Genomic DNA, 14,533 nt, shown 5'->3' with positions numbered 1-14,533 from the left:
TTGCATGTTCTCTTCATGGGTTTAACCCTTGCTTGCTCTCACAGTCCAAAAACATGCATACTGGGTTGATCTGCTTGAATATGAGTGTGTGCATTGTTCGTCCCTACATGTCTATATATATGGACTTGGGATAGATGCCAAACATTTCTTACCTTATGTCAGCATGTGACCGACCCTGCATGGTCATAATATAAAAATACCATTAGATTTATATATTTGTATAACTGGGTGCTGCTCTGATATTGCGATGTATTTATGTTTGCAGTGGAAGAATCTGAAGTTCATCACAAAACACCAAACACTAGAGGACAAACAAGACAGGTTCAGGTAACCAAGATAAGATTCTTTTATTAGTTGAAAGAACAATATGTTTCTTTTTTGAACTATTGAAGGTAACTCATTCATAATTAAACAGCAAGCTAATGATGTCACACTGTTTTTCAGGATGAAGATGTGTGTTTAACACAAGTTGTGTTCCGTCGTGTTAAGGCTGAACAAACACACTCGTAGACAGACTGACTTCAAGTAGGAATTAAGAAGAGTGCAAGGCATTGATCGAGTGAGGCCATGATTATGGTTGATTTATTATCAGGTCCATGATCAACCAGTTGACAATGGTCACAAACATTTTCACGGTTTCAATTTTACTTATAAGAAATGTATATAATGGATTTTTTTGTTTTGTTTTGTTAACTCATTAGTTACCATCAGGTAATATAAATGTGTTCCATGTAGGATATATCAACTACTTCTCACTGTGATTGATTCTTTACTTGTCACTGTTTCAAAACGTTAGTTGCTCTATAAGGAAAATAATCCAAATGGGAATTTCAATTACAGGCCAGTCAGATTTTGTTGTCAATTGTCCAGTTGGTCCTCATTTCAACTATTGTGTTTCTCATGTGTTTCATTTGGTGTCAAGAATGAGTCTGCTTTTCTGAAATTGAATAAATTGAAATAAACTATGTTGTTTAAAGTGGGAAAAAAGTGGTGTCAGACTCTCCAAGTGAATATCTGACCTCTAGTGGAAAAACAGGGCACAGCACCAAAATAGTTGGTCAAACAGCACAAACTATACTGTTCTTCTTTAATTCTAAGACACTGTGCTGGGATAACAGGGTCCTCAACAGTAGCCACAAAGCTGTTCTATTAAAAAAAAGTCAAAATTATTATATAATCAAAACAAAAACAACATCAATGTTGACTGAAAGAATTTATATGTCAAAATGAGGGTGATTGGTATTGTAGAACAATGCACAACATCTTCTTTTCCTCTTTTTTACATTGTTTATTTCCTCCTGCACCAGTTGTTAATAAACCATAACCATAGCAATAAAAAACAACTGCCTAAAATAAATCATATTTTCATTCTAAAATTCAGCAGATGTCAACATCTAAGACAATGTGGTGGTGGTGGGGGGGGTTAGGTACATTAAGTACACTCAACACTCAAACACAAAAATTAAAGACATGAAAATAACTTTCCAACGAACAACTTTAAAATCAATTAAAAGCTACATTTTTTTATTTAAATTTAAAAAAAATAGTCAATGTACTGACTCTATGTCTGTAAACAATAACAGAAACATAAATAAAGCATTCAAAATATGCATTTAAATGCACTTAAAAGATAAAATATAAGATTTTCACATTTGCCACATTTTAGCAACCGCTCTTGAGTATTTTTCAAAGCCAGAATGAATATTTATAAATCTTGGATTTCCCCAAGCTGATCCACAGGATCAGGATAAGGTCTGATGCTGGGTCATTATGGCTATGTTGAGGCTGATCGATCTATTTCCAAACTTGAAGGCTTTGTTTGTTACTGGAACAGCAACTGTCAGAAAATGCCCCACTGCCCTTTATAAAAGCATTACTCTGTGATTGAGGTATCCATGAGTGAATAGTAGAGGGCACAAAATAAATCAATAAATACAAGGCAGCCAACAGTTTCAGTGATGACAGTCATTTGCTTCAGGCAACAATGTAATAAAAATGTTACTTTGTGTCTATTTCAGCAAGATCTTGCCAGTGAATCACACCTTAAAAGTGCTGATGTTGGTTGCATTAAATGATGCTTTAGATTAAAAGAGGCTGGCTAAAACCATGTCCAAGACCTCTTTATGCATAGGGATATACATAATATGATAAGAAACCATTAAAGGGAAATGCTTTTTGTTATCAATGCTAAGTTTTCTGCACAAAGACCAACCTAGCTGTCAAACATTTAAGGACCCTACCCTGAAAACTTTAAAAAATATAAATCCTGCAAAATGCAAACAACAATAAAACAACAATAAAATGTAAAGTCAAGAGAAATACAATCTGAGACTTAAAACCTCAAAAATATATTTGCTAATCTGCTTCAGCAGTACTGCATTGTTTGATAATTTATTGGCTAAAACCCTTACAACTAATCAGATTTGGATTCAAATGTTTATAAAACCTGACTGATACAGACATTTCCACCTGATTGATGTAAATATTGACGTCATACTTTTTCAGCTGAATCCCACACAGAGAAAAAAAAATCAAAAATACAGAAATATTTCAAGTGATATAATCAAAACTCTTCTAAATATGGTGTTCACATATGATTCATATGATCCTATAGGATCATACTCCAAGTACAAAGCTGTATTATAAAACAGTTTTTCAGGGCTTTTCAATTGCCTCACTGATTTCATTAACAAAAATGTCAGACCAGACTTTCCTTCATCATAGATAGGATTCAAATAAAGATCAGGGGGAAAATATGTTATTGAGCCATCACTGATCAAATTTCTCTCAGAACAGAATGTTTTCATTTTCTGCTGCATTAATGTCTTAATTGTAGGTTTGAATTCAAGCATTGCTCCTGTTGTACAGAAGAGCAGCATCTGTTGAAATATCATTTAATCCTTCAACCATAGGCAAAGCATCAGAAACCTGCATCTAAAATAATATATGGTATCAACCATATGTCTCCATAAGACTTATTAAAGAAATAATCTTAAAATATAAAATAAGTTAGTAAAAATCCCCTACTGAGCCTCACATTGATCTCCTCACATACGTATGCAACTATGTGCCCAAATGTACTATACCTGTATCATGATTCTATCAGTACAAACTGATGGGAACATTAATATCTCAATGAGGCTCTGAAACTTGTTTGGTTCAAAAAGAAAACATTATTGGCTGATTGTCAGAGTTTCTGTAGGCCACTTTGATGCTTCTCTGCAGTTGATTCATGTTTCTTTTTAAAAAGATTTTTCAGCTTCATGGATCTCTTACTCTTTTCCTTATCCTTGGTTTTCTCATCTCCAGTCTCAAGTGGTGATGCAGGAGATGGGGGGCGAGCCCTTGGTGGTGGCACAGGTTTCTCCATCTCTGATTGCAGCCTGCTGTGAGGCAGGTTCGGTGCTGAGGCAGAGAGGCTGGTTGCAGTTGTTGCCGTGGACTTCTCAAGGATTCCATCATACACAAGCTGGCTCAATGGGCCCATGGTGAAAAGGTCTGATGAAGAGCTCCAATGCCCCTGGGAGGTCACCATAAGATCTGGCTGTCCAATTCGACCTGGAGATGAACTTGTTTCAGTTGCTCCTAACTCCTCCCTCATTGTTAATTGTTTATGTATTTCCATTGGAATATCAGCTCTATCCCAATTTCTTTCCATGGGATTGTTTGTGGAACTGTCAGTATCTTCTCTTGGCATTCTTGGTATTCTCCTTCTTAGGGAACCAGCAGATGTCTCAAGCTCATCTCTCAATATTTTTCTATTTGTTGATGGTTCCAAACAAAACTCTTGCTTCTCTGCAGATGGCGACATATCTTGGAGTGCATCAAATTTCTCTCTGGGTATCATCTTCAGAGAAGCAGTATCTGCACTATACTCCATCTCCTCTCTAGATATCCTTCTTGGTGGTGCTCTTATGTTCTCAACCATTTTGTCCTTTGCTAATGCCCTCACAGAAGAATCAAGCTGGCATTCTGCTTTATTCCATGGAAGCTTTCTAGAACCTGCGTCTAAGGACATCCCCATTGATTCTCTTGTAACCCTTCTGGATACTGAATCAAATAGATGCTCGGCATCATCTCGCATCATCATTCTTGAGGCACTGTCTACTGAACCTCCCATCATACCTCTTGATATCTTCCTTGGTGCCTTCTTGATATCTTCCTTTGATGTATCTGTTGATGTTTCTAGTTCATTCCAAAGGATCTTTCTCACATCCAGAGGTAACTCGCCTCTTTCTCTATATATATTCCTTGTAGCAGTGTCCATCAAATCCCCTTTCAAATCCCTCTCTACTTTCCTGGATGCAAATTCTGTATCAAGCTCACTTGAAAGCCCCTTTCTAACTGTAACATCCATGGGTACTTCCACCCTGTCTCGGGATATCTTTCTTGATGCAGCCTCTATCAAAGACTCTTCTTTGGACATCTTCAAAGAAGGGGATTCCAAAGATGTATCCAGCACAGAAGCTTCAAGTCCGTCTATGGAAACTTTACGAATTGGCAATTCAAAAACAGCTTCCACTTCTTTACTCAAAGGCTTTGTATTGGAGCTGTCCGCAAGCAGCTCAGTGTCATTGTGATAGAGCTTTTGAGAGGAAGAATCAACAGTGGGACTATGCAAGATTTTGCTGAGAGGAGGTGAAGTCATATAATCGGTGTCTGAGTACAACTCTTGTGAGTCTCTATGAGTGAAAGAAAGGAAAGGAAGAATAAAGGGGGAAGAAACAAAGAAGGAAAGAAGGAATGAATTAGGAATGAACAAAGTGGCTCAATGCAGGTGTTGAAACTGTGTAAAAACCATTAAAAGCCATGAAAAATTGTGGGCAAGCTGACGTACTGCTTCTTCAGAGTTTTTAAGATGAGCTCCTCTTCCTCATCAAAGCAAGGGTAAGAGGCTCGAATGGGGATGAGAAGATCAGGGTCTGGGGAGATTATGGCAGCTGGTGGCTGAGCAATGACACCAGGGCGACGTGGCCGACATATGTTGGATCCACGTGTTCGAGGAGAAGGCTTTATCGGTAGACCTGGAATTGGAAGACAGCAAAAAATGAACTAATCAAAAAAAACAATGAATCTAAATAACAGGCCTATAACGGTACCTTAAATGTGTGGTAATACCACCAAATTATGTTAAGTGTTTCTAGAAGTTTGGTGATTGAACTGGTAAACTACTGTATGCCAATATTCTAGTCAGCCACAAACATCCATGTTAATTAACTGCCATGACTCCAACAGACACAGGACTGAACACCGTGTACAGAAATGGGGATCAGAAATATACATAAAAATCACATTTCCTGTTATTTACCTGGCATCTGTGTTAGGATGGGAGAAGCAGACTCCTCCAAAAGATCTTCAATAGAGCTATGTAAAGAGCTATGGTATGAACAAGGTGGCTGGGGCACTCGGGGCAAACACAGGCTAACTGGGTCTGTGTAAAGCTGCGTAGTGAGATTTGCTAAACCAGGATTCCTGATTATGGGGAAGTAACAGAGGCGCTCAATCTGCTGCCATCGATGGAGACGCTCCCGCAGACAGGCTGTTACTTCAGATAAGGCATTCCTTTGGGAGACACAGAGTGTTTCAGAGTTTCACAAACATTACCTTTTACATATTTACACACACAGATTTGCACATTTATGACTTACTTTGCCTCCAGGATTTTGTGGTCAACCTGGTCTAGAGAGGAACTGTGGGCAACATGGAGAGTCCCCAGCACAGAACTCCTCTTCTTCTTAATTCTCTCTGCCTGCAAGTAAGTAGGTCAATCAACAGGAAGAGGGTAATTGAGAAGAGATCAGATCCATTATCACCAGTGACATGATCATAAACAACTATGTATATGTATTCTTTTGGTTGTTTCTTTTCTTCCTCATGCGTTACCTCTTCTTTAGCAGTGGCTAGCTGTAGTTCTGCGCTGTGCTTCTTGACATTGTAATACTGGACCTCTACCTCATGCGTCAGCTGTAGCCACTGCTGGAGAGCCTCTGAGGCATTCCAGGTAGCCTGCATGTCCTTCTCTGCCTGCTTCAGTGCCCCGCGTACCTAAAAGGATGTCATCAGACAAATGGTAGACGTCACTGTCAAGAATTGGTGCAAAATAGTTGTCACAGCAAATACAAAGTTGTTTCCTCTGGTTATTTGTATGGTATACCTGTTCAAGCTCTTCCTCTGCATATCGGAGGCGGCTAAGCTCAGTGACAGCTCCCTGCCTCAGCTTGTGCAGACGGTGTGCTTCCTCCTGTGCCCCCATGATCTCATCCCGCATCATCTCCTCCAGGTTCTGTTTCTCCTCTGCAACATTACGCTTCTCTTCCTGGGCTTGCTCCAGTCTGAGAATGTGAAATTAGTGCATGCATAGTCAATACATTTCTGGTCAGTAAACTCCCAGTACCTACAGAGATCTGACTGGGACCACCAACGAGACAGCTGTTGCAAGGCCACCAGAAATAATTCTGGTGTATTTCAAGTGTATGTACAGTATTCCTTTTGTATTATGCTGTCACCATCAGGTCAGCTGAGAGAATCAGCACTATACAGTGCACTCAGTGGGCTCTAATTTTGTAGACCTGGCGCAGGCCAACGGGATGTGTCCAGGTACTCCTCTGTCCCGCCTCCGTCCCTCCTACCGGCGCAAGTGGGTTTAACACAGCCGAGTCAGATCTACACCAATCAAATGAGCTCCTCTACTTACCTTTAAATGCACAGCGGGCGAGGCACACTGCAATTTTGTCATTTTATATTTCGACATGGACAAAGGAGGCAGCAACGCCAGGCGGCCAAACCTTTTCTAGGGAGGAAACTTATGTTTTGGTCCGGAAGGTCCAAGCTCACAGTGGCAGAATATATGGTAACACAAACAGACCTCCACAGACTGATAAAGCACCACTAATAAAGACACTCATATTTAGTAACCTATAATTAAACCCAGTGTAACAAAGATGAGTAGTGTGCACAGATCACAACATAAACAAATACCATGCGTTGCCGAGCGCCTCTCTTTTTCTCTTTTCCTTGAAATTCTGAAATTTTCTGAGATTATATATACTCACTGTCTGGCTAGTTTCCATTACACGTGACAAACGCCTTTGATCTGTCAACAGATGTGACGGGACAATTGATATAGATATATGTGCTGGTTCAGATAGTTGCATTGAATAGTGGTTGTTGTGATTATTTATTGCATCGAAATGTGCCTGACATTCTGGTGTTATGCCAGACGAAATTACCGCTGTGCCACCTTGCGCTGCGCCACGAAATTAGAGCCCAGCGAGTGCAAAAGGAAAGTGCTGGTTCATGGGAAGATAAACCACATAAAATTCTACATCAGCATAAATAACTGGATTGTTTCAGCTGGTAAAAGAGACTAAATCACATCATGCACAGCAATACATACCACTGCTAGTCTGCTGGTACACCCAGTTGGATGTCCTAACTGATAATGCTAAAATAATGCAGGTAATTTATAGACTATGCTTGACTACTTAACATAATCCCACATCAAACCTTAAGTATCCATTTAAAACAAAGTTATTTTAATGTACATCAAGTGACAGACAAAGGAGAACTACTAAATACTCACTGTTCCTGTAGATCAATGAGACTCTGTTCAGCACTCTGGAGACTTTCCAAATCTTTCATCATCTTGGATATGTGGACTTTACTGGATTTGTTCTGAGCCTGTGCAAACCAGCAGCCTCCAACTCCCATCACCACTGACACAATTAGCAGCAGATCCTTCATGTAATTATGAGGGGGACCTGTAGTGGAGTGGACAGACAATTATTAATGGTGAATGTATCATAAATGACTCAAAACGTGGAGCATCATGGAATAAGCCATAAGCATATCATGCAGATTTTCACTGACAAAATGTTTTAGCCTCTTAAAACTCCCATACAAGGAGTGTGCATGTGTGCACTAAAAATGTTTCTTATGATGTTAACTATTCGATTTGTCTTTTTAAAATGTAATTGGCACTTCCTGAGAGACACAGTACACGGAAGGCATACCAGTTACTGCCCATCAAATATTTGTATGTAAAGTAAAAAGGCCAGTAGGCAGGACAGGAACAGATATTCTCAAGAGGCTTAGCACGTTCTTACGTGTTGGCGGCCCAAACAGAACTACGTCCAGAGCTTTAATGTTGAGCTTCTGTTTGTCTCTCTGGTCCTGAACCCTCAGATGGACACTCAGAAATGAAGGCTCATTAGCTGCAATCCTGCACACAGATGTCACAGACAGTGTTCAGCTCAACTGACTTGTTATGACAGTGACTTGCTTTGACAACAGCACACAACAGAGAAGTCAGTCTTGGTTGACTGACGTATCGTCATTGGCTATTCTCACCTGGGGAGTGTGTTTCCATTGACCTTAAAGTCTTTAAAGTTCCTCTCATACTGTGGCAACTCAACAAACTCCTTCAGCCAGCGAAGCACGTCATCTTGAGTCCAATTATGGACTGGAAATTGAAACAAGGAAATAAAAAGTCAGGCAAAGTGGAGCTTGACACCTCAGGAAAAATCAAATGAAAAAACAATGCAGATGCACACACCTTCAGATGACTTCCAGCCCCTCCAGAGTTCCTCAACCGTGATGTGCTGATCTTCTCTGTGCAGGTTGCTGTGCTTGTTGGTCTGCTGCAGCTTCATGTCTTCAATGATGAACTGCATAAATGAAGTGTTATATGAATAAAGAAGAATTTCAACCGCAAATTTGAGCCAAAAGCCAGGTTACGTGTCACCAGCACACAACATTGGAAGAGCATAAACTCACAGCCTCCACATCCAAAATAAATTGGTTGGGTATTGCAGCATGTTATGTCCTTGGATTTCAATCTAGGAATAATGAGTGTGTGTTTTGGGATTGTATTTATTTAGAGTGGATGCAAAAGTATCCAGGAGCAGAGTGTGTATTGCAAACTTTAGTGGTTGTGTATATGTGGTTGTGTGTTACTGCTGTCTTGGAATGTGTTCTTGGCTGTAAACGGAGGCTTCATATGATGGCTAGAGGAATCTGAGGGCTGTGTTCTGATGAGCCCAGGCCCCTCCCGGACATTTCTATGGCAACCGCAACCTGAGCCCCTGGATACTGTATCCCTGCGCTGCGTTCTGGAAGGCAAAGGCATTCTGGAATTCTGGGTTTACTATCAATGTCACATCCAACTAGCGACTTGCCGTCTCGCTGGACAAAATACTTCTCTACTCTAGATACTATTTACGCTGAAATATTAAACTGAGCACAAAAGAATACACAAATCACATTTGCACATATGCATGAACATGTTTTTATGTTCATGGTTTTAAACATGCACAGTACAATCTGCAGAGATCAGACTGATTACTTTCTTTATAAAACTGAGTGAATATGTTAGTGTTGACGATGCAGTTGCTACTTTGAGTTTTGGTCATCATGCTTTGCAACATAATTTGTGGTATGAAGGATTTTATTGATATATATATATTATATATTTCTTTAAAAAAAAATTCATGCAATTAAAGAATTTAAAAAAAAGAATTTTGATACACAGGTCTTCTCTCTTTTGTTTCCAGATGTTTCTAAAGAATATGAGAAGGTGATGTAAGGAAACGTTAAGACGAGTTACACTCTTAATTATATCTGTGAAGGTCACCAATGTTCCAGTATTCTTTTAGTCCAAACCAATTTTGTCACTGAGCCAAAAGCAAAAGTTATACTGTTGCTATCCTTGAAGTAGCATTTGACTCTACCACCAGCCAAGGCACCTGTTGTTGCACTGCTTTACCCTTTCTACTTTCCTGCATGCAAGAACATATAAGTGCTGGGATTTACAGCAAGAAGATAGGTTTAACATTTGATGATGAGCGAGTCCTACCTCAAGACTCTCCTCCACCTCAATCCCTCCATCCTGGTCATCGTCCATCATCTGATGGATGCTCCGCAGGGCCTCCAGGCTGAAGCGATCTGCCTCGCTCATGCATGGTGGATACACCACAATGCAGGGGTCTAGGGTCAAGAAGTCAGTTAGATTTTATGAATTATTACTTAATTGAAGAAATCCAAACTGTTCATCAATCCATCTCACTTTATCAGTTACAGGGATCTATCAATTTTGTGCATGTTCACAAGAAAAGCTAATCACATCTGCTTAGTACTGAGAAAATGTCGTACTTTTGGCTCATGCAGTGAATTCATAGAGTGTGATCATCAAATCTCAATCTGCTCTGTCTGTCCAAAGTTTTTAAATTTTCACACAAAAAAACACATAAATCAATGGCCATGGTTTCCCTTACACTATAGTTTGTGTCAGAAAATGATTTATTTCTTATTTAAATGTATTTTGCAGGACTTTCTATCAATTAAAGTTTAAATTACCCTAAATTATCTGCAAAGTACAGCTATTTCTATCCACATACAGTTGTCATATTAACACAACAGAACAATCTCATTTCAAGATCCATTCATGAGCTTTTCAAAGGGTCATGATGTAAAATTGTTTTGTCAACTGCTGTTTCCAAGAACAGAGGTGAATCTCACAGAAAAAAAAGACAATAGACTAACCTTCTTGTATCTCAAGATTATCATCATACCAAAGCCCAATGTCTAATATCTGCAAGCAGGGCACTAATGCACTTCTCATACTCTTGTGGAGTTATTTATTTGTATAGCCTAATAATAATAGTCAGTCAAACCATGAATCACATGCGCTAAACTTGGCAGACTTTTGCAGACAATGTGTACTGGATGTACTTAATCCCACAACATTGAGAATTCTCTGGACAATAAGCCACCATGACAAATCAACAGTTGTTGGGCTTTAAACTATACGATGTGTTCCAGCTGTAAGTGCAGTACAGGAACAGTAATGCAAGGGAAGATGACGCACAGATTTCCGTCATATGTCAGTCTAGTGAGTCAGAACCCATTTTTGTCTCTGTGACTTGAGAGTTTTGGTGCTCCAGGGATCTCAAGAGACTTGGGGGTCAAATGCCTGAAATTAAATCTATTATCATAGCCAGTCTCAAAAACACTAGCCACTCTGCCTTCAATGGAGAGAAGAATAAAACTACGATCAAATTTGAATTTTGGAAGAAAAAAAATTGATAAATATTGGCATTTATCTCAGAAGTAGTCATAATTTGTATTTGGTGAAAATCCTCTCACATAGATGGTCTAGTAGTAGATTATCCTGCAAAATGATCATACTATGAGATAAGCATCAGGCATGCTCAGGAGGTTTCTATAGAAGCAGTAAGAAAACACTGAAATTAAGGGGATGGTACAATCTACGGTACAATGACTGTTTCTTTGTTTACTGCTTTGGTTGAGCTTTATTTTCTTGTAAAGGTAATTATTTGGTATGGCAATCAATAGTTCAGATTCTTGGCCAGATATTGTTTTATTTAACATTGCCAGTATACTGAAAAACATTAAGACATTTGGGATATATATCTGTTAGATTGATCCATGTTTATCTGCTGTTTCCCACAGCAAGGAGACTGTAACACAAATGTACGGAGCAATGACACTGATCCCCTGGCCAATGATGATGAAAGTTGTATTTCTTATTAGAGAGGAGACTTCTCAGCTGGATGGCCTATCACATATCAATGGTGTCTGCAAACGCCCTTTGAACAGTGTGTGTGTGTGTGTGTGTGTGTGTGTGTGTGTGTGTGTGTGTGTGTGTGTGTGTGTGTGTGTGTGTGTGTGTGTATGTCACTGGGGGAACTCCCCATACAACCTGAGTTTCACCTTTTCCACATGTGAGCTGAAAGTGTTGTGATGGGCATAAAATTTAAATAGCTCCAGGAAGTCAATAAAAAATATATATCTGCTGGTGAAGTGGTGCAAGTCACATCAAATGTTTTGTTTGACATAAAGGACAAAAAGGATGTTTGCTACCCATAAATAACATTTCTTTTAGAAATATTTTCTTTTAGTGTTCTGAGACTGTAATTAGCTGTTGGATGAGTTGAACCTGTTGAATCACAGTGTTTTAAAATGAGGCAGTTCACTCCATCATTCAGTATCAATTAATTAATTAACTTAAAAACAAACCAAACCTTATAAAACAGCATGTCTGTTATGCTCATACTTGAGATGTGCAAACTGGACTGATGTGGGGCCAGCAAGTGTGCAGCGTTACTATTCTACAGAAGTTTGTCTTATGGTGGCTCGGTGCATCAGTCAGCATTTGGGCCTACCTGTTGGGTCGAAGCCTGCGCTCCCACCGGGGAGGGTGAAGCCATGGAGGTCTTGCGCGGCCACAAAGACCGCAGCGGGGAAAAGGAGCAGCAACAGGGGGGACAGAGGCAGCATTGCAAGTGGCGGGTAATACTGTCGTCCAGAGTTGGGAAAATTCCTCAAAACAAATGGGAAAATAATTTATTCGGCACCAACCCCTAGTTAAGGAGGCACCGGTGTCAGTCTGCGCAAAGCGTTAGGCGATCTGTGTTGCTATTACTGGTACAGCCAAGAAGCGAGATGTGATATGATGATTCACTTGAGAAATTAAATCAGACAGCCTGCAGTGTGCAGCCTGAACTTTAGAACAGCGCACAAAAAGTTTCAGAACACTTTGCTTTGATGATTTGCAAAGTCATCCAAACACAATGGCTGTGCGTAAAAGTTCCCCAAAGTGGATATCCAAAGAAACGCCACGCTTCGCTATGAAAAGTCCATAGGATGTCAGATAGAAACATCAGAAAAAACTGAACCGAGGGTGATCCATCCTTATTATCAATCCGCAGTTATAACCACACGCACAGCAGATCTCAGCACTTAAAAAAGCGCAGGAGAGCAAGTCAGGTCGATTATGAAGAAAACATCGGTTAATAATCCTCCTCTGGGAACACTCGCCTTCTCTGTTCCTCGAGTCCACTTGTCTGTTTTGGGTCGACTGGTGGTCTCTTAATACGCCAGATGTCCGCACTTATCCAGTTCTCTGTTGTCTCTTCTGTCAGTCGTTTCCCAACAGAGACGTCGAGCTGTGACGTTCTTGCGCCGAACTGAGTCAGTCTCTCTCTCTCTCTCTCTGGCAACAGGGGCCCCACCACTTTATTATGTTTCCTAAACCAACCCCGCTCTCCAACCCAAATACAGTATGTAGCCTACATGGAGGTCAAAAATGTGTTTGCTACAGTGTTGATCCAGTGACCTCCATATGCAGATTTTGTTCTTTAATATCTCAAACAAGTGCAGAAGAACCGAACAGCTGCTAATAATGCACAATACTGAGGGGTAATGCCACCCCAAGAACCACCATGACTAGATTATTTACTATCCTCCTGTTCCTGGCTTTACTGGCTCTGGCTCAGGTGGAGAATCAATTAAAGTCTTATTGACTTTGTTATGGGAAGTGCTGCTTTGGGATCAAAACCATGCCAGGAATAGCACGTCATATGTCACGTCACGGCCTGACTGTCTGGGTCTGACAGTTGTAGCCCTGTTCATGGATCTCCAAGCTATGTGGATGGACCTAGCAAATGTCTGTACACCTGTTTTGGTTTTCTGATTATGTCTATATGTAGCCTGCGATTGTGATGACTTTGACACATTTGAACAGGAACCATTGTATACATGGTGTCACTATCTGTCTCAAACTAAAATTTATAGTAGAAACATTTAAAAGTGAGGGACACAAACAGACCACACAACTCTCTCTCTCTCTGACACACACACACACATACACTAAGAGTAACAAAGTGTCAGATTTCATTCCAGCAATCTGGCTCCCAGTTTAAAAATAGTGGGGCAGATTTGACCTCTACCCTGTCACAGCATGCCCAAGTGGTAAGTGTCCAAGGCCTCAGCAGAACCTGTTTTAGTATACATTATATGTGCATTTTGATTATATACTATATGGGACCAATGCAACAAGAGCTGATCAAGATCAAGCAAACTACCAAAAGGCTCCACTCTATGAAATAAGTAGACATCTAAATACACACAAGTGACACTGAGCTTCAGCTCATTTTATTCTTTCACTGGCAGATTGATTCGCTTGCTGTGTGACAGAGTTTTGAACCAGGCTGAAAGATGCTGATATCATACATGGAGAGAAGCAGTGAAAAACAAAAGGTATTATATGTAGGCAAAGACATTAACGCCCCAAACACAAGACTGATGGAAAAATGCTCATGAGGCCACCAGTCTAATGACATGAGGAGGTTTGTGTTAGCATGCTAGCTCACAGCTGACCTTATGACAGCACTAAACTGCCTCACACCTGGCCTTGTTGACACCCAGTAGCACAGCGGGTAACTTGACCAGGCAAGACATCAAAGCAAGGCAAGGGATGAGAATGTGGACACAAAAAAGAAACTAACAAGGTAGGTGGAGGATCCATACTACAGTGACCAAAACAATCATTGATTTGTTAATAAGTTGTGCAAATGATAAAGATCTCAGACCTCCACAGACTTGTGGAGAACTGTGTGGGGATCAGACTGCAGTTTTGATGTAATACTGAAGAAGTCCACAAACCTGCTGTAACAAGAAACATTTTCTACCAGTCAAGAGACGAAGCACCTGCAGTTCACTGCACCAATTAATC

The 14,533-nt window shown here is 40.1% G+C and overlaps 1 protein-coding gene across 1 annotated transcript; it reads right to left on the bottom strand.

The window, feature by feature from the left end:
- Positions 1-402: 402 nt before the first annotated feature.
- Positions 403-12,985, bottom strand: LOC310994326 (stromal interaction molecule 2-like). Its single transcript, XM_083982969.1, has 12 exons — positions 12,183-12,985; positions 9,854-9,984; positions 8,555-8,666; positions 8,350-8,461; positions 8,106-8,221; positions 7,583-7,760; positions 6,155-6,332; positions 5,884-6,045; positions 5,649-5,749; positions 5,309-5,562; positions 4,838-5,024; positions 403-4,682 (listed from the first exon to the last, which is right to left on the bottom strand). Exons 1-12 carry the CDS (start codon positions 12,295-12,297, stop codon positions 3,188-3,190), a joined length of 3,141 nt encoding a protein of 1,046 aa, XP_083839095.1. The 5' UTR covers positions 12,298-12,985; the 3' UTR covers positions 403-3,187.
- Positions 12,986-14,533: the final 1,548 nt, after the last annotated feature.

Source organism: Trachurus trachurus (genome assembly GCF_905171665.1).
Source record: "Trachurus trachurus genome assembly, chromosome: 1".
Taxonomy (NCBI): Eukaryota; Metazoa; Chordata; class Actinopteri; order Carangiformes; family Carangidae; genus Trachurus; species Trachurus trachurus.
This window is presented reverse-complemented; position numbering and strand designations above follow the sequence as displayed.